Genomic DNA, 26,201 nt, shown 5'->3' with positions numbered 1-26,201 from the left:
CTGCTCTTCAAAGAGAAGCAACCTCTGAAGTGCAGGGTTTTTCCATGGCTGAGAATTCAGAAACAGAGACACAGACTCCAGACAGCCAATCTAGGCCATGGTTAGTGAAGGGCTCTTGGTTTAGCCATTAACCAAGCCCCAAAGACTAAGTTTGTACTCTTCGAAGTGTTGGGGAGATAGCAGTGTGTTAAACAAATCCCTATTTTGTTCAGTATGCATACTATAGCCCCATTTACTCACTAAACAATCATGGCTAAGTGCCTACTGTGTGCCAAATGCTGTCATTGTGAGAGGAAGGTGGCCAGGAGATATTAACAGTTTAGTTAAACTGGTAAGTGCTGTGATACACTTAGGAGTAAACCAAGCACTGACTAAGTGTTTATAAGCAATGGGTTGTTTCACGCTGAAGTGACCACACTGTTGAGGGAAGAGACTGCATCAAGAGGACTTTCCCAAAGCGGTGGAGCTGGCAAAGAACGGTGCCAAGATTGAGCCCAGAGGATCCGACCACAGATTGACAGTGGTCAAACCAACCAGATCAGACAGCTCTGTGGATAAGTAACTTAAGCCCCATGAGTCTCGGTGGCTTCAAGTCCCTGTTTGCTTACATCAGGGTCTGGGAATCATGATGGATCCTGTCTGCTCAACCACAAAACTTCTTAGGATGAAAAGCAAACATCCCCAAGTTTCAGAGCACGCCAGTTTAAAAGACATCCTCCTGGGAGCCACAGATGCTGCTGCTGGCCCTGACAATGACAGCAAGCTTGTTGGCTTGGAAGGTTGAGGAGCGTCTGGCTGGACAGGGATATTTTTGGTTCAGAGATGACTTTGATGAGTTCTGCCTCTGCTCCTTGGAATCAGAAGCACCACCTGGGGTATAAGGATGTGGCGCATAAGGGGGCGCGTTCCTTCTCTTCATGGATGAAAAGCAGAATCCTTAATGACCAGACAGCACCTCCTGCTTTGAAGCATGCATTTGTTTGAAGCTTCCAGCTCAGTTTAGTTTCAACAGTGGGTGTCTTCCTTCTCCCCCCCCCCCACCAAATCTAGAGCTCTATCAAAGGGTTCCAAGCTCAGAATCCACCTCTCTCCTCCCCAAACCCTGGCCCAGTTGCTTCTGGGACCCCTCAGCATCACACTTTGGGGTTCCCAGCTTAGGTATTCAGAGCCTCTGGGATGTTAGAACAGGAAGCCCTTGATAGACTCCAGGCCAATGATTTGAAACTGAGTATCTGACAAAAGCCCTATGCTGATAAAACATGAGAGGAGTCAGCCTGTCAAGGAGTGTGCCAGGTGAGGGCGGGAAGCTTGTTTACCTTCCTCCAACCTGAGGTCCCTAAGGTCCTTTATGGAGCTTGGGGGTGATAAAGCCCATAGATAAAGCATCATGAGTTACATACAGAAGACTCATTCTCTCCTTCCTCTTGGGAAGCCTGGTGAGCATTCTTTGGTTCATGGCAGAGGGTGTGGCTTTGGTAAGCGTCTGCCTCTTCCTCAGGTCTGAAGCAGAGAAGCTCCCGTAAGCACCAAGGCTCACATTCCCACACCTCCACGTCACCTGCCACTATGCGCTTTCTCCAAGAAAGCCCAACCTTATGCTGACAAATCGGGCTTCTCATCAGCCGCTCTTGCTACTCCTCCTCTCTGCCTGCCTCGCTCTAGGAAGAGCTCGACTCCTGCCTTCCTTCCCCCTCACTCCCTCTCACCCTGACCTTGCCCCACTTCATGCCTTTAAAAGACTTCTGTGCCTGGGTTTTCCGTTTGGATTTCCCAGGCACCCCCCTCTCTCCTGAATGCTGTTGCGACTATCAATGCAAACATCTCCATTTGAGTGTCTGAGAAGTCACCCGTATCTAGCCCCAAAATGGTGTCTGCGGAAGACAGCATCAGGGACAGGGCAAGACAGCAAAGGAGGTAGGGCCAGAGCTGCCCATGGGTAGAGACTCCCTGTTCTCCTCAACTTCTTGCTCTTTGGGCTCAGGCACCAGTCTCTGATGGGGCCGCATCCTGGCCACACCCTCCCTAGCAGACTTCTTGAGGGCCTGTGGCACTACCATGACCCCGGAAGGATGCTCACTAGCACTCACTGAAACCCTAGTGCTGTAGCCGCCATCGGCCCTGCTAATTCTCTCCTCCAAGGCACTGCCCCAACCTTACCTCATAATCTTGTCCATGTCAAGCTCACATCTCTCTGGGGACCTCACCTCAGTGGCCATTGCCACAGGTGCAGTTTCCACATGAGCCAACATTTGAGAATATACTAAGCCCACCCTGACCTGCAAGAGGCAAGTCTGCCTTGGTTCAGAACAGGACTTCTCCAGGTTAGCTAACCAAGAGGAAGGGTCAAAAGTCAAAAGAGGGAGTGGCTGGCTCTTCCTGTCTACTTGCAGTGGTTGAGCTTCCTAGAAGTATCAAGGGAAAGAGAAGGGCTGATTCACTCTTGCAGACTCCTTATGTTCCTCACACTCCCTGGGTGGTTCCATGTGCTGGATCAGGGGCAAACAATAAGACACGCCACCCAAAGGAACTCAGTTAATCCATATGACTTCTAGGGTAATCACAGCTCTTGAAAGATTTCAATCCCTTTGTCTGGCAGCCATCCTGACTGGCTCTCAGACATAAATGCGCCAAGAGATGTTCGTTCCACTTCTCTTTCTGCATTCCTGATCGTCACAGCCGTGGCTCGAGCTGGCTCAGCAGACACGTAAGAGATCTCTGCATGCTCCTGCGCCCACATCCACTGTGAGATTGAAGGCGAAAGGCAAGATGCCACAGTGGGGTTTTGCATCCCGGAGGTGACCAGAAGGCAATAGACGATCTCCTTCCCAGGAGGCAATAGATGAGAGGTGGACTAAGAATCTGGGCTCCAGCTCTACCTGGTAGTCTTGGCCAAGGCAATGTCTCACCCTGGGCCTCAGTTTCCCCATTAATAAAGTGTTACCATGTGAACCACATGCTCTCTCGGGATGATGAAAGAGAAAGGCAGGATCTGAGGTTCTTGGGACTTGAGTTCCTATTCTGCCGTTGATGGACTTAGCTCTGGACAAGTGCCCAAAGGTCTTGCATCCTCAAATTCTTTTTGTATCAAATAGGAGGATGCCAGTACCTAACCGGTCTTCCCACATTCATGCCTTCTCTGCACTGTGACCGACATGAACTTTCTACAATACGTATTTAATCACAGACTCCCTCCTAAAGGGATTCCCAAGGTCTGGGTAAAGTATCTGCTACATAAAGACACAAGTTCAGATCCCAGAACCCACAGAAAGATCCAAGTATGGTGCTCTGTAATGCTAACACTGGAGTCAGGGAAGTAGGCTTAGACAGGAGACTCTCTGGAGCCAGTCTAACTGGATCAGTGAGCTCCGGGGTCAGTGAGAAACTCTACCTCAAAATATAAGGCGGAGAGGGGTGGAGGAAGACACTAGACATTGACTTCTGAGCTTCATAAGTAGGTGCACACATGAGCACCTGAACACACATGCACATATATGAAGAGGGACAAGAGAGAGAAAGAGAGAGAGAGAGAGAGAGAGAGAGAGAGAGAGAGCGAGAGAGAGAGAGAGCGCTTTTGGAGGCTCTCCAGGGATCCCAAGAGAGACTTAATTTGGCAGATGCTTAGATGCTTGGTCTAACCATTCCCTGTCTCCCTTCAATCCCTCTTTTCCCATCCCAGCCACACAGTCTCCTCTTCCTTCCTGAAGGCTCCCCTCTGCCACAGGCCTTTTGCATGTGCTATTTACACCTACAGGATACTTTTCCCCTCTCCACCAAACTGGACTTGCTTAAGCCTTACTGATGCTTTGCTTTGTTTACAGAGGCCACCCCCGGCTATGCTCCCAAACATATCAGCTTCAGCAGAGACTCACAACTCGATGAAATCTCTCTGTTGTATCAGGAGCCAAGGTGCAAATTCACACCTGTATTATCAGTTCAGTGAATAAATGTATCACAAACTTGCAAGCCCCAGGAAGGCAGGGACCAGGTTGCCTAATATCTAACACAGCACCTGTGGAAACAGCCATAAGGAACAGAATAAAGTCATCAATTTGTGCATGGCAGGGGTTATGCTCCGCTGATAGGCTCACTGAACAAGAGAAGACAGTCACAGAGAATCTAGATGACTTACCCAGTTTCTCAGTCAGTAAGTGTTGAGCCTGATTGCTCGTACACTATTTAAAAATTTTCACCCAATGAGACAGGGTTCTGGGAGCAAGGAGTCTGGGACTACGTGAGCATTTAAAAATAGTAGACACCCCATTAAGTATTTACTGTGGCACCCAACACTATTCGACTTTTACATAAAGCCACTTGTTCAGTCCTCCCAACAACAGCCTATGATGGGGAACTATCATTATTCTCACGCCACAGGTGTGGGAACTGAGTCTGGAAAGGATTAAGGGACTTGCCCGATGTCACCTGGTTTATAGTGACTAAAGGCAGAATTTGTACCTTTGTCCCCCTAACCCAGTTCTGTGGTTCTTGGGGAAGACAAGGTTCAGCTTCCACCACTGGAGAGTGGATTGAGCTCACTCCATGTGCTGCAGACCTGTGCCTTCAGTTCTGCATGTGAAGTGGTATGAGGTCCTTAATGCAGAGTATGCAAAGAGTATCCTTTAGGGATAGTGAGCGAGCCTCTGCCCCTGGGCCTTGGCTGAGGTTACACTGTGATCTGATCACAGGCTCGGCAGTGACACTCTGAGAAGCCATGGAGAAGGACATTGACTTGGGTTATAGCACTGTCCTGTGCGCCCATATGTGCAGAGAACATCCTTTAGGGATAGTGAACGAGCCTCTGCCCCTGGGCCTTGGCTGAGGTTACACTGTGATCTGATCACAGGCTCGGCAGTGACACTCTGAGAAGCCATGGAGAAGGACATTGACTTGGGTTATAGCACTGTCCTGTGCTCCCATATGTTGGTCATCACGGTAGATACTGGTGCCAAAGGAAGCCATGCCCTGTTGGTTATGCCAAGGGTCTTTCTCTGGGGGCCTCTTAGTGGTCCCTGGGATTCTTATCTCTCCACTGGGTTTTAACAGCTCAAAGCCCAGACTCTGGAGTCCAAATCCCAAACCCCTCACTTATAATATTGGGACAACACACACCAGTGGTTGAACTTGGTGGAGCCTTCATTTGCTCCTCAAGAAAATAGAGATCAGGGACACTCATTTCACAAGATCCATGCGCAGATGAAACGGGGTCACACAGAAGATGTGGAAAGCCTAGGCTAGCACCTGGTCCAGCAAGTGACAGCCCCCTCTGCAAACAAAAGGCAAGAGGTGTCAGAGGAGAAAAGGTTCGATTTTTCCAGAATTTCTTGGTATTCGAGTCCCTGGAACCTTGTATTTTTCCCATGTCTGAGCGCTTCATCACTGTAATCCACACCACTTCCGGCACAGGAAGACACCATCAGTCATAAAGATAAAGACGGCAACTGTTAAATGTGTGTCGTGGAAGAGAGAGCAGAATAAACATCTTGTATTTATGACAACACATTGATCTTCACATACTCAAGGAGGAACAGAGAAACTGATGTGCAAATGCAGCCTGGTCACATGCAAGCCATGCCACCTTAGACAAAGTCACTAAACTTTCTGTCCCTCAGTTTCTCAAACTGCAAAAGAGTGTTGATAATAACATCTACCTACAGGTATTGAAGTGTCTAGATATCTAAAGAGTGTAAAGTTGGGGTTGGGGTCATTAGCTGCTTATCATCTTTGCATCTAGTTAAGACCACGTGTTATGCTGCGCTGTGGTGGTGCGCACCTTTAATCCCAGCACTCGGGAGGCAGAGGCAGGCGGATCTCTGTGAGTTCGAGGCCAGCCTGGTCTACAAGAGCTAGTTCCAGGACAGGCTTCAAAGCTACAGAGAAACCCTTTCTCTAAAAAACAAAACCAAAACAACAACAACAAAAAGACCACATGTCAAAACAGTGATCATTGGGACTGACATGCCCAGAACAGCCCCACAAAAACCTCTCATGTAACAACTCCATCTTTCTTACTCCTCCCACAGCTGGAGTCTACGTGAAAAAGAAAACGAAATTTATTATTGACTTTTGCAGTGCCACAGATCAATGGTTATTGTGTGTGTTTAGGCAAACGCGCTACCACTGAGCTACACTCTCAGTCCAGAAAACAACTGTATTGTGTTCTGTCACTAAGATATCAGGACTTACCTGTTACATCAATTAGTCTTACTCTAACTAACATAGAAATAGTTACCAGAAGGGAGGTGATTAACATACGTGACATGATTAGAAGACAGAACACTGCAGCCCCGTGTTATGTGTGCAGCCGGAAGATGTCTGATTCAGCTGTCATCTGCGGTAATTTAGACATCAGGCCTAAAGCCCAATGAGCTGAAACTCTGTAGAAAGAGGCTGAGGAGATTATGGCGATAGACTCTGACGACGAACTCTGAGTTTAGCAGTGATTAGCTGGGGCACAGGTAATCCAGTTTGCAAGTCAAATCAGAAAAGGAATCGTGGAGAGGTGGAGAAGAAAACAATTTCCCAAACAATGAGAGAAAAGGTTAAGAGGACTTGCAAGTGAAATAAGAACAAGATTAGCACTGTCAACCTCCCCATAAGCTTAATAGCTTCAACGTGCTTGCCATGAATTTGAGAAAGAAAAGGAAATAGCAGGTAAAAAGGCAATGCATGACCTGGCTATAAGATCTGGTCCAGAAAATAACTCTTGAGTGAGGCTGCTAAAACTCTAGATGTCTGCTGGGTGTGGTCTGAGCATCCACCAAGGGCTCATTGTGATTAAATCCTGGATTCCCAAGATGGTACTTCTGAGAAGTGGGACCTAGTTGGTGAACTTCGAGTCACTGTGGAGGTGCCTTTGAAAGGTGGTTGAGTGACTGCTAATTCACCTAAGAAGGATGTTTTAAAACCCAAGTTTAGTTCCACCTCCATCCCTCCCTCTCTACCCTTGACTTAAAAGGTGACCCCACTCCAACAGGAACTCTAATCATTGACAGCTGCAATGGCAATTTCTGTAGAATCCTTGATGGAAGAGAGGCAAATCAGGCACCATGACCTTGACTGTGTTAAATGAACCCTTTTGCTTTGTAAATGTAGTTGCTTCATGCATTTCAGCATGGTGACTCAAAGCTGACAAATACAAAGGCATCGATGACAATCCCTCTAAATTGCACTGGCGTAAATCTCTAAGCTTGGGATTTAAAGGTCTTATTTCTAGAGCAATGAAAATAATCCTTGATACCCAAAAGTTCTGGGGAAAAAAACTATATTACAAAAGATTTAGAGCCTTTAAAGAGGCCATACCTTGCAAGACCCACTTGGAGTGTGGCCAAGAAGAATGAAGGAAAAGGAAAACCTTCACGCTGGATAGAGCTGGGAGTGGGGAGAACAGTGAACCAGCAAATTCTTCCCGGAGGGTAGAATCTAGGCCTAATCTAAAAATGTTAGCCATGGTCATGCACACAGGGCTTAGTTGACAAGCTCTCATGACTACTAAGGACCAGAGCCTCTGCCATGTGTCTCTCACTAGTCCCTGTGCTAAGAGGGAGTTTCACTGTGGGTATCCCACCATGTTGTAATATGCTGTGTTGGTGTAGGAGGTCCTTCTGTATTTGCATTGCTTTCATTGGTTGAATAAAGAGACTGCCTTGGCCTTTTTGATAGGGCAGAAAACTAGGTAGGCAAGGAAGACAGGACTGGATGCTGGGAAGAGGAGCAGAGTAAGGCAGACGCCATGAATCTCCAGCCTGAGATGGACATAGGTTAGAATCTTGCTGGTAAGCCACAGTCACGAGGTAATACACAGATTTAATAGAAATGGGCTAATCAAGATGTGAGAGTTAGCCAATAAGAGGCTAGAGCTAATGGGCCAGGCAGTAATTTAATACAATTTTTGTGTGGTTATTTTGAGGGTTAAGCTAGCCAGGTGGCAGGACACAGCCCGCTCCTCTTACTACACTGTGTGACTGCAGATAGGCTACAGGTCCCTAAATCATGAATAATCCCATTAAAAGTAGTGAATGGGACTGAGACTCATTCAAAGATCTTGAATACCAAGTCAGGAGCAGTGGTCAGAGAGAAAAAAAAAAATGATATGAAGACATATATTTGTGTGTGTGTGTGTGTGTGTGTGTATGTGTGTGTGTGTGTTAACAAGACAGATGTAGCTAGATATGACTACTGATACATGAACAAAGTGACTTGTCCTGTAAATAGCTTTCTTAAGCCCCTTGTTTTGCCAGGCTTCCTCTGTCTGTCGGCTGGATGAATGGAAAGGAGGTGCCACACACCAAAGATAACACAAAGCAAAACTCCTTATCAGCCAGGCCTTGGTACCTAAATGATACTCTTGAGTTCCTCCAGCCCACATTTCAACCAATCAGAGTTTAAGAGAAGAAGAATGACCTTTGACTGAGATTTGGAGATTGTCTTTTATATCAACTGATGTGATTGTAACAATTATAACACATAGAAGTCATTAAAAACAGTGCCAGGCTCATATAAGCATTGCAAATGTAGCTATTATTCCTAAAGTAAACACCTATTTTACAGATACTCCAGAGTCAGATACAGGTGAATGATAATTACACCCATTTTATAGATGAACTTGTTATCTGGTCCAAGGTTGCAGGTAGCAACAGACTTAGACTCAGGAGCCTTCTTCCAACTCAGAGGCCATCAGCACCCCACCTGTGACCTCGGGTCTCCAACTGATCCCTCATTGTCTTAGCAGGCCATCATTATGAAGTTTCAGGAAACACACTTGCAAACACCCCAACATGGAACTGACGTGCCTGCACAGAAAATCAAACAACCCTCTACTGACCCAAATTCTTAGCTTTAATTTACAAAGAGCCATTTAATTAAAAGTGTGCTCTGAGTCCAAAGGCATGGCGCAGTGGGGTTCCGGAGAGTTCTGCCTCCCTGAAGACACCAAGTTCCTCGCGAGACATTTTGTCCAAAAGAGCCATGGCGCAACACGGCGCAACCAGCTCCATTCCAGGAAAATTTAGTGCAGGTTCAGCGTCCACAGGATGACAGAAAAGCAAAGGACCTACAAGCCAATCAACTCACCTCACCTGTGCTGCTGAGGTAAGGGCTCACGTTAATTAATGTTTACAAAGTGACTGGGGATCCCTGAGAGGAAAGAGACTGTGCAGAACCCCAAAGTAGTGTTAGCGGCATCCCGAATAACCTGCTTCTGAAAGGAAGTTGTTATTTGGAAGTGCCTCCTATGAAGCTGGCACCTTCGCAGCCCAGATCATTGGGGCTAATCCTGTAATTGTCCTACATGGTAGGTTTGCACTTCTTTTGGTTTTGTAAATGTGTGTTTCTCTTTTTTTATGTGATCCTCATCACATGGACACACACACACACAATTTATCACAGTAATTTACCAGCTAGAAGACAGAGGAACCAAGACTGGAGACTGGATGTTTCTAAGCAGAAAAATCCTTCCCTGCTTTGGCCAAACTATACTGCCTCTTCCAGCTTTCCCTGAAGAATTTTCTGAATGTATATCAAAATTTCATGCAAGGATCCCTGTGGCTTTTGCAGAGGGCATGCCTTTCCCCACCCCCACTTCAGGGTATCTTACAATACAGAGAAATGCATGAAGCTAAATTTCATGATGGGATGCATGTGGACAAGTAAAGAAAGATAGAAAACTCTATCAACATAAGGGACATTTCTGACACTCAGTAGGTTTCCTGAAGACATCTTTTTTTTTTTTTCAAGGAGTCATGGAGTTACGCTCACAAGCCAGTTCCTGAAGTAGGTATACTGAACTATATGGTCCTGGCCATATAAAGAAATCGGAGACCCAATTAAATTGCAGTGCCCTGCTGTTTCTCTTCACACGGAGTATATAGGGACGTGGATTCAGTGTGGTAGAGAAGGGAGATACCAGATTACCACCACAGCTGCCACCACCATCCTTTAGCCCCTTCCAGGCACCAGACCGACATCCTTGGGGCAAACCATCTCATAAATACAAACTTCATTTTACAACGGAGGGCTGTCTCTGAATTCCAAGAACAAACAATTGAAAAACAACAGCCTTGGAATCCAAACCCCGGGGGTGATGATGGAGTGGGTAGAGATGCTTGCCACCAAGCCTGAGGACCCCAGCTTGATCCCCAGGACCTACATGGTGGAAGGAGTGAACTGACCCTCAGAAGGGTCTTCTGATTTCCACTGTTTTAGACTGAAAACTGCTCCGAACTTCCCATCCCTGTGAAATCTGCATCCTACGTGGCTCCAAAGCGGCTAGTCCCAGGTCGTCGTCCAGTCCCACAAACTGCTCCAAGGCACCTAGTGCCAGATGGTCCCCGCAAAGCCTGGACTACAAGCGAAGGGGCTTCACTCCTATCTCTCTCTCATCCCGGCCTTGGTCAGCATTCCAGCGTTCTTGGAATTTCTCCCCAAAATGATGCCCCACTGTCAACAAGAAGTTGTCCCAGAAAAGATTGTGTTGTTCCTTATCATTTATTATCAACAAGAAGGCTGGGATTTTAGGTCTCAAACCCCCCAAAAATGGCTAACCGAGGGGCCTATTTACATATCCAAGCGGACCTGGCTGCTAGGTTCTCCCAGCATCTCTCAGTCCATACCTGTTACAGGGTATGGCTGGTGTACCCCGCCCTCTACCCTGAATTCTCCAGCCCAGGGGCTGGGCTGCCTTTTCCCCAGAGAGCAGGAAGCAGTCTAAAAAGCCAGGACCCTCATTTCTACCTCCCCAGTCACCCTTTTCTATCTCCTTACCTTTTATAATAAGACAAAAGGGAGAAATGCTGGGGACTCTGGCCGGCAATACCGGTCTGTGAATCTCTACTAAAGGAGTGTACAGTCTTCCCCTTTCCTCCTCGCTCTCCTCACATGGGTCAGCTCAGGAGCCTGTCCCCTTTGGACTATCCCAGATATTTCTGTTCCTGCCTTTGACTATGTTCTCACTCATATCCACCATAAACCTCCACTATACCTAAGAACAGTTATATCTTCCTTTTTATTTCTTGTTTTCATTCACACTGACCTCTGCATGGGCAGCGTGACACACACACACACACACACACACACACACTTAATAATTAAGAATGAAATTCAAGAAGTTCAAAAGGCAGCAGGCTTCTTTGAGGACATCGTTGTACAATATGGTACATCAGCTTGCTCAATTCAACAGACATCAAGTAAGTTCTGACTGTGTATTAGGTTCTCCTTTTGGCTTAGAAGAGGTAAAAAAAAAAACCCACATATTCAGTACTGCCAATTTAGATGTCAGGTCTGAAAGGGGTGTAAATGGGAACAAAAAGAACAGCAAATTGTCTGGGGTTAGTGCTCAACTGTGTGGATAATGAAGTAGAATGGCCTGAAGGCAGGGAACTCACCTGCACCTGAAGTCACATATACACAGTGGTTAAGAGTATGGGCTCTGAAGTAGGCCATCTGCATTCAAACAAGCAATACACTAAAGCTCCATTTGTGCCTCAGTGTCTTGCACTGTGCAAGGGAGATGACAGTAGTATATTTTGTTTATTTGTTTGAGGCAAGGTCTCATGTCACCCAGACTGGCCTCAAACTTTGCTATGCAGCCAAGGATGGTCTTGAACATCTCATTTCTATACCTCCACTTCTGCCAGCTAGTATGCCATGCCTAAGTTGCTTATTCTATGCTAGGGATTGAACTCGGAGCTCCGTGCATGCTAGGTAAGTGGTCTATCAACTGAGCTACATCCCTAACCTGATGGTAGTACTAGAAACGCAGAGGATCAATATGTATGAAATGATCCTGGGAATGTGTTGGCTGTTGTTGCCTTTTACCCAGTGTCTGCTCATCCCCTGGCATTTAAAAACTGTTCAATAAACATTGAAGAACAGATGAATCCACAAACGAATAAGTAAGTGATGTTAGTGAGTCAAAAGAGGGAAAGTCTGTTATGGAAGGTGTGTGGTCCTCAGGAAGGCTTGCAGATCAGACAGGCTGCCACACAAAACAGCCAGAGAAACGGGCTTGATGTTCAGGGTATGTTTTGGATGCCTGAAACATTAATCACTCATTTCTTAGCTCTTCTGTATGCATGCCTGGCCATTTTGAACAAGTCCATGGAGAGATGAAGAGATCAGGATGAAATACCAGTGTGTCTTGGGCCAGAAAAGGCTGAAGGAAGAGCCCTGAGCCCCAGAAGTTAAGATGTGTGGTGTGTTGAAAGTCTGATGGCTTCAAGGCCCAGCCGCCACTCATTCACCCTGCCCAAAACCAACCCTGTGGTTTTCTCTCTCCTTAAATTAGCCTTACTCAAAAAAAGGGATAAACATAAATGCTGCCTTTAAAAGAGGTTAAAGATCCCAAAAGTAAAATCCATTTGGAAAAAGATTGGTTGCTAACGGAGCTGTGAGGAAGCTGGGGGTATATTGTTTATTGAAACCTGCATTCTTCAGACAAGTGGGCTGGGGTCCAGAAAGTCACCCCAATCCCATTTTAGGAGAAGGGCAGACAAGGTGGGACAGGAAGCAAGTGTCTGCAGCCTAGGGCTTCCTCGGGGTGGGAAAGGAGGATGTAAATCCCCCCCCCCAGAAAAGAAAATTGATGGAGAAAAAAAAACCCAAGAGGAAGCAAAGGAGTTGTAGTGCTGAGATAACTCTGGTTAAGGGATGACTGGGGAAGGGGGTGGAGAAGGGGCGCTACAGGGGGAGGAACACTAAGCAAGTCTGTGCTTTCTGAGTGAGGGTAGTCTTCCAAACAAAGAACAATTTAAAACTTGGGGGTTTTCAGGTGGATCCCCGATGCTGAAAAAGCACACAGGAAACCTCACGCTTTGTCACCAGATGTCACCATTCTCAGAGGGACGTCCTGTGTGCTTGCGGCGTGTGCCTGTGTCTGTGCATGTCTGTACCTGTCTGTGTACTCTGGGGAGTATGGCTTAGGGCAACAGAGGAGGAAGGGCTCTGGCAGAGAAGTGGAAGAATCTCCAGGATCAGGTCCCCTCCCCCATGGCGCACAGGCACGCACACACACATACACACACGTGTGCGCTTAGCTCTTTTCTTCCCCTCCCCCACTATGATCACATGCAGGTGAGGAGATCCAGAGAGTTCATCAGAGTAAATTCACAAACGGTTAAAGCTGGAGCTTTATGCCTCGGGAGCCTGCTGGCTCGTTCCTTTGCACACTCACAAGGCACTTGCACACACATGCGCGGGCACACCCACACGCGCACTGTTGGCACCCCAGAAGTCAAGCCAGGCCAGATAACGTCTTTCCTACGGCTTGGAGGAAACAGACAGGCTGCAACATGAATGAAATCTACCCAGAAAGGCTGCTTTTTCCGCTCCGACCTCGCAACCCCGAGCCAAACCGCCTGGAATATGTAGCAAAGTTTGATTTCGTTTTTAGAGTCTCCAGTTACTCTTCTACCATTTCCTGTGGAAAACTGAAGCTTTGAAGTGTCTAGCTCAGACAGGGACCGCCAGCACGAGCCCAGGAAAACAAACGTCCCAGTACCACCTCCTCTGCTGCCAGGACCGAAGGTTCAAACCCACCCAGCGCCCTCCAGTGAGGCACGATGCGGGGGGGGGGGGGGGGCGTGATTTCAGAAAAGGAAAAGGACACTCTTAGCTGATAACCCCTCCCTCTTGCCCGGGTCCTTGGTGGTGCTCCTTCACCCAAGTGATAGATGTAAATCGCCGGCCAGAGTGGGGAAATTGGAATTCATGGCCTTGTCTCGGGTCTTCCCACCTCCTCCCAGCTCTGGGTTCCGGGACCCAGAAACTGCTCTGAAAAACTTGGAGCTATGCAGTGTCGCCGGTCCACCACCACCACACATATACACCTCCTTGGGCATTTTTAGGCCCACCCAGCTCTACCTCTACCCTTCCACCTTCGCCACATCCAGCTAGCCATGCCTTCCCAGCGCACCTACAGCGACCCCAGAAGGCCTGGGGCAAGGGAGAGAACTGCAAGGCAGAGAAAGCAGAGAAGTGAACGCACCTCCTCCAGATCTAAGACAAATTCGAATGTGGCACTGGAATGTGGCACCTTGAAAATCTAACCAGGGTTCTAGAAGAGATTTATCAAGCCTGACCCAAATAAAATAACATATTAAATTATGTGTAAAAATAAAAAGGGTGGTGGATTTTGCTCGCGTGAGGCGGGAGGCAGCCATCTCCTGGCCCTGCACAGGGGGGCGGAACCCTGTGTGCTCTGTGACTTTTACTACCAGTGTAAACTACGCGGAGCCCAAGCTCAGGAATGAACCTGCGGGTTTCTAGCTGTCTCCAGTCTGGCTACCACCTCAAAGACTGCGGACAGCGCGAGTGGCCAGAGAGACGCGGTGGGGGTGGGGGGGCACGAGACAAACTTAAACCCAGAGTTGATTGAGTTGGATAAGGGAAAGGGGGCATCGGTACAGCCACTTACCGCTGGCGTTCTTCCCACAGATGAGGTGCTGGTAGGGCTGCAGCAGCCCCCAGATTTCCGAGTCGTTGTTGACCGTGTGCTCCAGGGTCTCCACGGTGAATCTGGGCGCTTCATGAAGCGTATGGTGGTGGTGGTGATGGTTTGCGGCGGCGACCGCCGCGGCGGGTGCTGTGGCTGTGGCCGGCGGGACTACGGCCGCCGCCGTGGCTGGCGGGGCGCAACAGCTACTGCCCCCGCTGGCGCTGCTGGCTGCGCTGCAAGGGCCACCGCTCGCCGCTCCCCCTCCAGGCGTCTCGCGCTCCTTATCCGCGACAGGGGCAGCACCCGGGCCTGAGCCGGGGCCTGGGCCAGAACCTGAGCTGGAGCCAGTGCAGGGGCCGCTACAGCTACGGGGTAGTCCGGAGGCCAACACCCGCGTGTAGATGTCCCGGAAGAGGCTCTCCATACAGGCCGTCAGGTAGATGGCCGCATGCTCGTGGATGCGCAGCGCCACGCGGCTGTCCACCATCCAGCGGTACACGCGGCCCACGGAGAAGGTGAGGCCGCAGCGCGCCGACTTGCCACGGCCTAAGCGGTCGCCGCCTGCGCTGCTCATGTTGTAGAGGGACAGCGCGGCCAGCGCGGCAGCAGTGCAGTGCGCCGCCAGGCCCCAGGACAGCACAATCTCCATGGCGCTCTGGATCTCATACTTGGTACACTTGGCGAAGCGCAGGCTCAGGCGCTGCGCCTCTTTGGCGATGCGCACCAGAGCCCGGCTTACCAGCATCGAGAACTTGGCCAGTGCGTCCTTGGGCAGACTGCCGGGGGCCGCTGGGCCTGCCCGGGGATCCCGCGAGCGCAGGAGCAGCAACTCCAGTTCCTGGAGGGTCCAGGGGACCTCGTCGAGGTCCGGCAGCAGCCGCGAGCAGTGCTGGCCGGCGCAGTCCAGCCCCTCGGAGTCTTCCACCAGGGCAGTGTTGACGGTGTCAAAGCTGTTGTGCCGGCTGTGCATGGAGTCAGCTAGAGGCGGCCAGCAGCTCCCGCCATACGGGGACGCCGGGTGAGTGTCAGAACAGCACAGAGACAAGTTGGAGGAGCGCACAGAGTCCGCCGCACCACCATAACCCGAGTCAAGCGTTAGATCCTCCAGCGTTCGCACCACCGGCTTCTTACCTCTCCTGGCCATCGCTGCGCCACTTCATGCTGCGGCCGACGGGGAGACGAGGGGAAGGAAAGGGAAGGCACTGTGGGCACCGGGGACCACAGGGACGACAGCACGACTTCTCGTCGCCTTGGCTCACTTTCCCACCTGGCGTTGCCAGCAAGTGCCACTACTTTCGCCTGCCTCCCAGAGCCGTCACCTCTGAAAAATACACGACAGAGACTGAAGTCGTCTTCTGGAGTCGGGGCCAGAGCTGGGGCGCACTGAGCCGCAAGCCAGGCCGGGAGGAAAGCTCCTGCCAGGACTCGCGCCTTTCATCCAAAATAAAAGTGTCTGGCCCGCTCCTCCCTGGGACTGAACGGACGCAGAAGCCTCTGAGTGCTGACCACGGTGTCGCTAGAACCGAGATCGCCCCAGACACCGCCGCCGCAGCTCGGCTGGCAACGGGCTCCCCGCTCTGGGATCCGGGCCGCAGCTCCCTGAGCTCCCGCCCCGCACTAAAACGCCGTAGCCAAGCGGCTGCAAAACCCTGCTGAACCCCAGCAAACCTTGGCAGCCAGAGGGCGGGCGTATGCAAAGCAGGGCGGTGTAAGAGCCAATGGAATCAGAGGATGCTAATTACCTTTTTAAAAAAATTCCTCTTCTCCACGCGGCACCGCCCCTCGGACACGCCCCCCCTCCCCAGGCCTTGACCAGGGCTGCAGCTCGGAGGGAGCGGCGGCCTGTGAAACCAGGACCTCTGAAAGCAGGGAGAAGGAAATGTGGAAGCCGCCATCCTGCGATCGCCGCTCCCCCAGTTCCCGCTGCTGAGAGTCGTCTGTTATTCTCGGCGGTTCACAAAGTGTTTGCCTGAGGATCATTTTCTGTTTTGGCACATTAAATTTCGTTCTGCCTCCCACCATCCCATTCAAGAAGCATGTTTCTTCTCCCTCTTCAGAGCCCCTAATTCATGCGGGTGTCTTGTCTTGGCATGGACTTGCTTCAGCGTGAAGGGAAATAAACCAGGAAAGCAGAGGAAGTAGACTGATGGATGCCACTAGGAAGCGAATCTACAGTCATAAACCACCTGTCACAGGGACGCACTAGATTTTTGTTAGGTCAGGCAGGAACATGCACACACTATTTAAAGTCCCAGGGTTTGCACCCAGCACGGTGGTTCCCGGCCACTTTGGGGTTCTAGCGGACAATCTTTTAGATAGCTCAGCTTTAAATAGGGCAAATTCGAGCAGAATAATATTTTTTTCAGCTAAAGAAAGATAAAATATATAGACATGCAAGTCTGCAACATTTCTGTGTCTAACGGTATTGCCTTTGTTAGTTGTGTGACCCCCACCTACTCTAGGAGAAACCGTGCCTTATCCATCCAAGGACCCACAGCTCCTACCCAATCCCGCTTCTATAAGAAACCTGCCCAGATCTCCCAAAACTATCTTGGGCGTTTCCACCACCCCACCCTCTTGGATATCTTCAAAGTTCTGGGCCCTGATTACACTGGGTGTCTACCATCTATTTATTTGCCTGGATTCCACACTGGACTAGGAAATTGTGGTGAATGTGATGAGTTGATGAGGGACTGGCGGTTTTGATTGTTCAACAACGGCCAACAGGGATGTGAGAAGACACTCAGCATCACTGATCATCAGAGAAACTACAAATCAAAACCCCGAAGAGCTGCCAGCTCATGCCTGTTAGGACTGCAATTATCAAAAAGTCAAAAGATTGCAAACACTAGCAAAGGTGTGGAGAAAAAGGAATCTTGTGCTCTATTGGTGGGAAGGGAAATTGATATCGTCATTATGGGAAAAAAAATGCTAAAGATTCCCTCCCCCCAAAAATATACAAATTTGAAGTACTATATGATCCAGTAACCCCACATCTGGATACTCATCCAAAGGGATAAAATCACTGTCTACTGACACCCCCATGTTCACTGACACATAATTTGCAAGGGCCAAGACCTAGAACATTGCTCAGATTCCAAAAAAGGAGGAAATCTTGCCATTACGACCAATGACTAACCCGAAAGGCATCATTATGCTAAGGGAAATATCTCACTTATGTATGACTCTGAAAAGAACCACACTCACAGTAATAGACAGCAGAGTGTGTGACAGCTACCGTGTGCTGAGGGGGGAGGAGAAGAGGGATTTGTTCGTCATACAGGTTTACAGGGATGGGTTACTGAGTTCTACAGCTCTAGAGACCTTGGGTACAGCATGGCATCTATAGGGGATGATGATGCATAAGGGAAGCTTTCTGTAAGTGTTCTTATCAGGCAGGGGAAAAGGTCACAGGTATGAGTTGAGAGATATGTTAATTATCTTGATTATGGTGATCACTTACATCGCATGTGTTAAACACCACACAGTACACCTTAAATGCCTATAATTTTTATTTGTCATTCATATCTCGGTGAAGATGAGGGTGAGAGAGTGGGGTACTTGCGGATTACCTGCTATTTATCCCACATACCCCATGATGTCATGTAGTTTCCATCCTAATACATATCCAAGTCAGCTTGGCCCTCTCCTGCTCTCTACAAACTATGTAATCTGAGAGTCTTCCAAAAGTCCAGTCCAGTCCCATTTTGGCATACAAAACAAAAAACAGCAAAAAGAAATATCACATCAAAAAATGTGGAGTCTCTCTCTCTCTCTCTCTCTCTCTCTCTCTCTCTCTCTGTCTCTCTGTGTGTGTGTGTGTGTGTGTGTGTGAGTGAGTGTGAGTGTGTCTGTCTGTCTGTCTGTCTGTCTCTCTTCTCTCCCTCTCTTTTTTTCCTTTTGGTCTTGCAGGTACCTAAAATTCACCCTGATTAGCTGGTTTCCAGGAATCCCACGCCACTGTCAAACTCTCTTTTCCCTTTTGTAATATCATATGCTTCGTATAAGATTTAATGACCTGATCCCCAATTCTTCTCTGGCCTCCTGAAATATCAGACTATACACACAGCAGTGTGTGTGTGTGGGGGGGTGTCACCCTCTCACATACAAATATTGCATTGCTTGGCTCTATCCTTCTTGCCATCTAAGGAAGAGCATGCTGCCTCTTTTATTCCCTGCAATGACTTTGCGGATGCTGGTCCCTTTATGCGAATGCCCATACCCCTGTTTCCCTGCCTGGAAAACACCTCTCTTCCCAATCTCTAGGATTTGGCTCCACTTGTGAGTGTGCAAAGTTTTTCTTTGTGTTTTTGTTTTTTTCCTGATGCTGCCCACTTTCCATCCAATCAGAAGAAGGAATCTCCATTCACGGTTCAGAACTTGTTCTAGAGCCATTTTCATTTCTCTGCATGACTTCCTGGTCATCTTGTCTACTTCAAGTCCATGTGCCAAGGACACTTGGGTGACGAGTGCCCAGGACAGCACAGAACAAAGACCTGAGGAAGCCTTGTGCATGTGGAAGAATCTCGCCACAAAGCAATGTACCTCACACTGACTCTTTTTGTTCTGTGGTATGAGATCAACCTGGTACTGGCTGTCTTTGCCACTTTTCCAGCCGTGGGTCCCAAGCTCAGACATTCTGTCCATTTTTACCTGTTTTCTTATCTCTGAAATGCCCAATCAACCTACCTTATAGAATTGGGCAGCTGAAATAAGGTTCCACATATTATAATAACCCTGAACATATTTGTGGTGGTTTGATTAGGTATGGCCCCATAGACTCATGTGTTAGGATGCTTGACCCATAGGGAGCAGCACTATTAGGAGGTGTGGCCTTGTTGGAGGAAGTGTGACATTGTGGAGGCAGGTGTAGTTGTTATTATTGTTTTTGTTTTTCTCTTTGTTCTCTGGGGGCCTGCCACCCAGCTCCAAAATGAACACACAGAGACTTTTTCTTACTTATGCACACCTGACCTTAGTTTGGCTTGCTTCTAGCTAGCTTTTCTTAAATTATCCTATCTACCTTTTGCCTCTGGGTTTTTTACCTTTTTCTATTTCTGTATGTCTTTTTTTTCTTTCCTTCTTATTCCATGTTTGACTGTTTGGCTGGGTGGCTGGTCCCTAGCATCCTCTTCTCCTCTTTTTCTTGCTCCTTCTTCTCCTTTTCTTCTTCTAATCATTCTGTCTGATAGCCCTGCCTATTTCTCTCTCCTGCCTTGCTATAGGCTGCTCAGCTCTTTGCTAGACCAATCAGGTGTTTTAGGTAGGCAAAGTAACACAACTCCACAAAATTAAACAAAGGCAATATAACACACATCTTTGCGTTATTAAAAAATATGCTGTGGACAGCACAAATGAATGCAGCACATCTTCAACTAATATTTCACATTTTCCCTTTTCTGTAAAATAAAAATGAAAGGTTTTAACTTTACATAGTAAAGTTGCATGCAATAAGAACAATCATCAAGTAAGGATTACATTCACAATGTCCAGTCTGTTTGTGTCTGACAAATTTAGAGAAAAAGTTCCATTATCTATCATATCTTAGTGAGTCCAAAGTTTAATACCTAAATTACTTTGTATCATAACTAGGGAAAACTGCAACTCAAATTAGTCTTTAACCCCACCAAAGAACCAAGAAGGGTGTGATATTGCCTAGCAACAAAGACTGGCTGCCCTGAGAGTCACCCAAAGTTCCTTTGCAATGTAGGGGCATCCATCTTCAGCCTATAGGCCTAGAATATCTGTCAGATTTTTCAGTGAAGCAGGAAATTTAAAGGACTGTCTCACTCTTTAAATGCCATGTTTTATAGGTCTTTGAAATATTTGAAGATTATTTATCTATCTAAAATATATCTCTGTATGATGTTGGAAACATACCTAACATGTCTACCAATTTGATTATTATAGATGACTAACTACTGACCTGTGCTTCTTGATTATTCTAAATAGTTTATAATAATAGCTTTCCAAAACTATAATTTTACCTTACATTTTAAAGTAAATTACATAGGCACAATACCTCAAACATGAGTAGGAATGTATATGTATATTAGCTTTTTGTTCCTATGGCTGTTCAAGGGCTCACTGTCTGGCAGAAACTCTTAAAGCAGCCATATTCTCTTTTTCTTTTTCCCCAGTCTTCTCGGGCCCTAAGGATATTTGAGTACCATGTTGGACACCAAAATGTAGGATTTGTTTGTTTGTTTGTTTGTTTGTTTTACTGTTTGCTCCTTGGGGCCCCGCCATCCAGCTCCCAAATAAATACACACAGTGTTAGCATGGCTTGCTTCTTGCCAGCTTTTCTTAGCTTAAATTATCCCATCTGCCTTTTGCCTCTGGGCTTTTATCTTTATTCTACATACCTTTTATTTGGTTGTGTAGCTGCGTGACTGGTCCCTGGAGTTCTCCTCCTTCTCTCAATCTTCAATCCTTGATCCTTTCCTCTTAGATTTCTCCTCATCTTTATTTCTCTGCCTGCCAGTCCCATCTATTCTTTCTCCTGCTGTGGTATTGGCTGTTCAGCTCTTTATTAAAACAATCAGATGTTTCATGCAGGCAAACAACACAGTTCCACAGTTAAACAAATGCAACATAAAAGAATGCAGCACATCTTTGCATCATTAAACAAATACTCCATAGCATAAATGGATGAAACACATTTTCAGCTGATATTCCACAACAGGCAGACTTTGAAGTCTAATATATGCTCAACCCATGCCCAGTGTGGCAGTTTTTTTCCTGCTGCCAGTGGGTAAAGATGTAGACCTCTCCTTTCCTCCGTGTCTGCCTGAATTCTACCATTGCAGCATGAATGATATTGGGGTTCAACCTGAACACCAGAAAAGCAAAGCAGCCAGTCACTGGCTCTTACCCACTGACTCTTACCTCTACCTCAGTCCCAAAACAGTGATCCTGCCTCCAGGAGTTGTCAGAATGAGACTGACTGAGAGCTGTCTTCTCCCATCTTATATTCCTCTCTCGTGCTGGGATTAAAGGTGTGTACCCTTACTGCCGGGTTTCTATGGCATACTAGTGTGGCTGCTAGAGTTAAAAGTGTGTGTCACCACTGCCTGGTCTGAGAGGCTGGCCAGTGGAGCTCTTTTACTCTCTCATCTTCAGGCAAGCTTTATTTATTCAAATACAAGTGAAATATCACTATATACCGTGCTTCTCCCCATAACAATAACGGACTAAATCTCTGAAACTGTAAGCCAGCTTCAATTAAATGTTTTTTTTTTTAATAAGAGTTGTGGTTATGTCTCTTCACAGCAATAGAAACCCTAACTAAGATAATATATTCTACACTTGCCTATTTTTTTGCACAAAGCATTTACGACTTATAGAGTCAAAAGAAAGGAAAACAAACATTACTTATAAGATAAAGCTATCCCAGCTTGAAGGCCTTGCCATATCCAGCAGAAATGCTTTCTTCTCCTCTGAAGCTTCAGATGTACATTTGCGTCTCCTTTCCCTACCAGAGACCACGCTCCTTAAGAGCTGGGAGCTTGCATCTCACGTGGGGTCCATATTAATGGCCATATTTCTTAGCACTGGGGATAAATGACAGCCTATCTCCAAATTTTTGACACAGGTAAAATCCTTTGATGATAACATTAAATGATCAAGAGTTGCTGACTGCTAACCCTGCCAAGAATAAGCACATCAGCAGAGTGATAAAGGTCCCATGGGAATAGAAAATTCAACCTGCAAAAGGAGGAGCAGGGGAGGAGGGGGTAATGAGGAGAAGAAGGGGAAGAAACAAAAGCATTCAAAATTGTACTTGGCAGAGATAACCAACACTAATGATCTGAGCTGCCTTCTGACTTTTAAATTTTCTCCCTGCTGTTTTTTTCTGGGAGGTGCATGCATCTGTCCATGAATGTGAATGTATTCACACAGTTGGGATTTGTTCTCATTACTTTTCTCTTGTCATATAATAAAACGCTATGGCCAAGGCAACTTATAAAAAAGTTTATTTGGACTTACGGTTCCAGAGTGTTTGAGTCCATGGTGGTGGAGCCAAGGCAGCAGGCAGCTGGAGCGGAAAGTGAGCGCTCACATCTTAACCAGGGGCCCAAGGGGAGAGGAAACTTAAGATGGCTCAAGTCTTTAAGCGTTCAAAGGCCTCCTCCAGTGAGAACTCTCGTCAGGCTCCCCAGATCATGCCACCAAATGGGAACCAAGTTCAGATACCTGGGCCTGTGAGGACATTCTCATGTAATGCCCCCACATCATAATCGCCACAGGATTATTCTGTAAATTATTTTGCATTCTGACGTTTTCCTCAAATATTTCTTCAAACCTTAGAGCGCAATCATTTCTCCCATGGTATTAACTCATCCTAACTATTTTACTTTTGTGGCTATAAAATATTCTATTGAATAAAAATTTAAAACACTGACGAAACATTGAAGAAGACACCAGAGGATGCAAAGACCTCCTGTGTCCAGGGGTGAGAGGCCAAAAGCTGTTTACAGATCCAGTGTCATCCTCATCAAAATACCAATGACATCCTTCATATGGAAACAAACAATTCGGTCAATAAATGGGATCATGAAGTGACGAAAACTGACAGTTCTCAAAATATGAATACAATGGTCAAGGAACACATGAAAACATGTTCAGCCTCATTAGCCATCAGAGAAATGCAGACGAGAATTACATTGGGATTCCATCTCATCCTAGTCAGAAAGTCAGTCATTAGGAAAACAAAATCAAATATGGGCACAGATATAGGTAAAGGCTCACCCTGTTACACAGCTTGTGATAATGGGAAACATCAGTGTCTGGAAACAAGTGTGGCGTTCCTCATAACTAAAAATAGATCTGCCACATGACTTCCAGGACTCTGGGTCAGTCTCTCACAGAAACGCTTGCACATCGTTGTCTGTTGTACCACTATGTAGAAGAACAAGATATGGAACCAAGCTAGATGTTCAACAGCAGAGGAACGAGTAAAGAGAAAGTGACATGTATGTAAGAAGAATAAAACTACCTTGTTTGCAAAAAAGTGACATATATGTAATAAGAATAAAGCTACATTGTTTGCAGAAAATTGCATAAAACTGGAGATGATAATTTAAAATGAATTAAGCTAGTTTCAGACAAGTATCATATGATTTCTCTCATATACATCTCCTCGAATCCCCACAGATACATAAGATTGTGTCTCTACATCTGACATGAAAATAGCAGTCGAACCATCAAGAAGAACAATGGGAACTAACAGGAATGCAAGGGAAGAGAACATAGAAGGAGATAGAAAAGGGAAAGGTTCAATGTATGTTGTATACAGGTACGAAAATGGCTAGACATTGTACACTGAATATACACGAAAAGTTAGGAATCCCATTGCTTGCTCGTACTTTGACATATTGTTTTCCAATTTAGTTGTTTCTGCTCATTTACTCTTGTGTGTGAGTAATTTTGAGATGGGCCTCTTAGAACCTAAAGAAGGCTTCAAAACTTCTCTATATCTGTTAGCTTTTAAAAGATGAAAATATATAATACATCAAAGGGTAAAAATAAGCAAATATATGGTAATATATAATGTACTAAAGGTTAAAATAGGCAAAAGCCATGATTCTATATAACTGGAGTTATTTGACCTATTGGATGCCAAAAATTGAGAAAAGTTTTGTACCAGTTACTCCTCTCTTGTTGAGATGAAGTCATTGACAATAGCAACTGAAGAAAGGAAGGATTCCCTTTGCACCTTGAGGGTGAATTTCCTCATCTGGATGGAGGAATCATACGGTAAGAGCATTTGGCCACATTGCATCCAGAGTCAGGAAGCAAGAAAGACAGACAGTAGCTGAGTCGGTGTTCACGTCATTGTCTCCTTTGCCTCAGCTTGGGCCCCGAGTTCGTGAGCCATCCTGGGTCTTCTCACCTCACTTAACCCAGCGGGGAAACTTCCCCACAGATGTGTTTGGAGGGTTGTCTCCTAGGTGACTCTAGAATCTGTTGAGTTGTCACAAGCATCACAAGTGCCTAGCTAGCTTTGTGCACCGACACAGTTTTGAGGTTCTCTTGGGGAAGGGTGGTTTGCTAGTATGTATCAAATGCTCATCCTTTGTGACTTTGCAAAAAATTATTACCCAGGTGTTCCTTGCATATTTTTTCAAAAGCAACATAAGATGCCTTAAATAATTTTTTTTTAAAAGATAGGATTTGGGGAAGCAACTGATGCCTTTTAGTAAAGAAAATGGAAAGGATTTCAGCCTACTCTCATGAGGGAATATTCAGCAGCTTCAAAGAGTAACAATGATTGCTTTTAGTTCCACAGCCTGTCTTGTCGGTGCGCAAAGAAATGTTTTAAGTGTAAGCTTTCGGGTGCGTGTGTTCACAAAGTGTGACCTCATGCACTCACACGTGATCTTACTTGCAGAAAAAATGCTTTATGGAAAACTAATAAATGCATGACTAAGAGCTTTCTTTTTTGCATTTTATATATATTTATTTATGTATATAAAACGACTAAGAGCTTTCTTGAAAGGATGAAAACACTAGCTATGATCAGATTCTTGAGATTTGTAGTGGTTTTTAATTACATTTTTTTCTCTCCCCCAACTACTCCCAAGAGTTTTGCATTTTTTTTTTTAATTCTAGTCAGGCATAGTGTTGCATACCGTTAGACCTAGCAGTCAGGCTGAGACAGACAGATCTCTAAAAGTTCAAAGCCAGCTTGGTCTATTAATGAGTTCCAGGATGTCCAGGGCTATGTAGAGAGACCCTGTCTCAAAACAAAACAAAACAAAAAAACACCCTGAACTTTTTACATTAAGCAGGTACTGATTTTTACCAAAGTCATAAAACTTTCCCATAGGAAATAAAATTATTTTCTGCCGGAGATTCCGAACCCTTTAAGTCAATCCAAGGACTAAGGACTTCACCCATCAGCAGTTTATAAACAGAAAAGTGTATTGACTATCCCAGCAACCACCATTCCAAGCAGCCTTATTCACTGTGTCTCATCTCATCTCTCCCAGCATCCACCAGGCAATGCCTGGCTCTGCTCCTCACTCAAGCAGCCTCAAGCAAATTCCTCAGCCTCACTGTGTCTTCCTTCTACATCATTACTTGAAGCCAAAAACTTCAAAAGCTCAGCGGCAAGGTTTAAAAGTCGGGATCAGGACTCTTCAGGGAGGACTCTCAGGTAGGAGGCTGCAGCTGTTGCTCTCAGAAGTCAGTCTGAGGTTGGGAGACCAGGTTCTAAGCTCCACCCACCTCTGTTTTCTGCGACGGCCTCGCGTTGGCTAGCCCATCTCCGTCTCTGGAGGACTGGGGAGTCTGAGAAAGGAAGTGTCACGTGAATCGGGTAGGCAAGGCAGAATAGTGGAAGAGCCCGGAAAGAGCTGTGAGCACAGGAAGGTAAGCCATTCATAGGTAAATACGGCACTGCAAGCCGCGACTATTATGGGGACTCGCACTGCAACACCACACATTTTGAGAGGCGAAGCTTCACTGGTAGTTCCCCATCATTCCCGCTGTCTTTTCTCTGGTAGCACAGTTTATCACCTCCCGCACACAGTCCCCAGGAGTACCTCACTGAACCTCATTTTTTCCCAGATTCTACTCTGCTGGAAGGATAATTCTTCTAAAACAAGTTTTACCAGTATCAGAAAGGAATAGTGCTAGTCTCTCTGTCCAACTTCATCTTCCCTCCTGTTCAGCCACCAGGCTCCTCAGTCCCTAAAACACATTATAGCTTCTTAAGCATAGGGAACGTCTTTACCAACACGGCCCCCTTCGTATTAAATGTTAGTACGTT

The 26,201-nt window shown here is 46.6% G+C and overlaps 1 protein-coding gene across 2 annotated transcripts in view; it reads right to left on the bottom strand.

The window, feature by feature from the left end:
* The window catches only part of Abtb3 (ankyrin repeat and BTB domain containing 3), a 258,603-nt gene extending 243,034 nt beyond the window's left edge, over positions 1-15,569 (bottom strand). For both annotated transcript variants that reach the window (XM_087902157.1, XM_087902158.1), the window contains exon 1: positions 14,405-15,569. In XM_087902157.1, the coding sequence (XP_087758283.1) occupies positions 14,405-15,569 (1,165 nt within the window). The remainder of the gene's footprint in view (positions 1-14,404) is intronic.
* Positions 15,570-26,201: the final 10,632 nt, after the last annotated feature.

This window comes from Myodes glareolus, chromosome 26 (genome assembly GCF_982192425.1).
Source record: "Myodes glareolus chromosome 26, mMyoGla1.1, whole genome shotgun sequence".
NCBI lineage: Eukaryota > Metazoa > Chordata > Mammalia > Rodentia > Cricetidae > Myodes > Myodes glareolus.
This window is presented reverse-complemented; position numbering and strand designations above follow the sequence as displayed.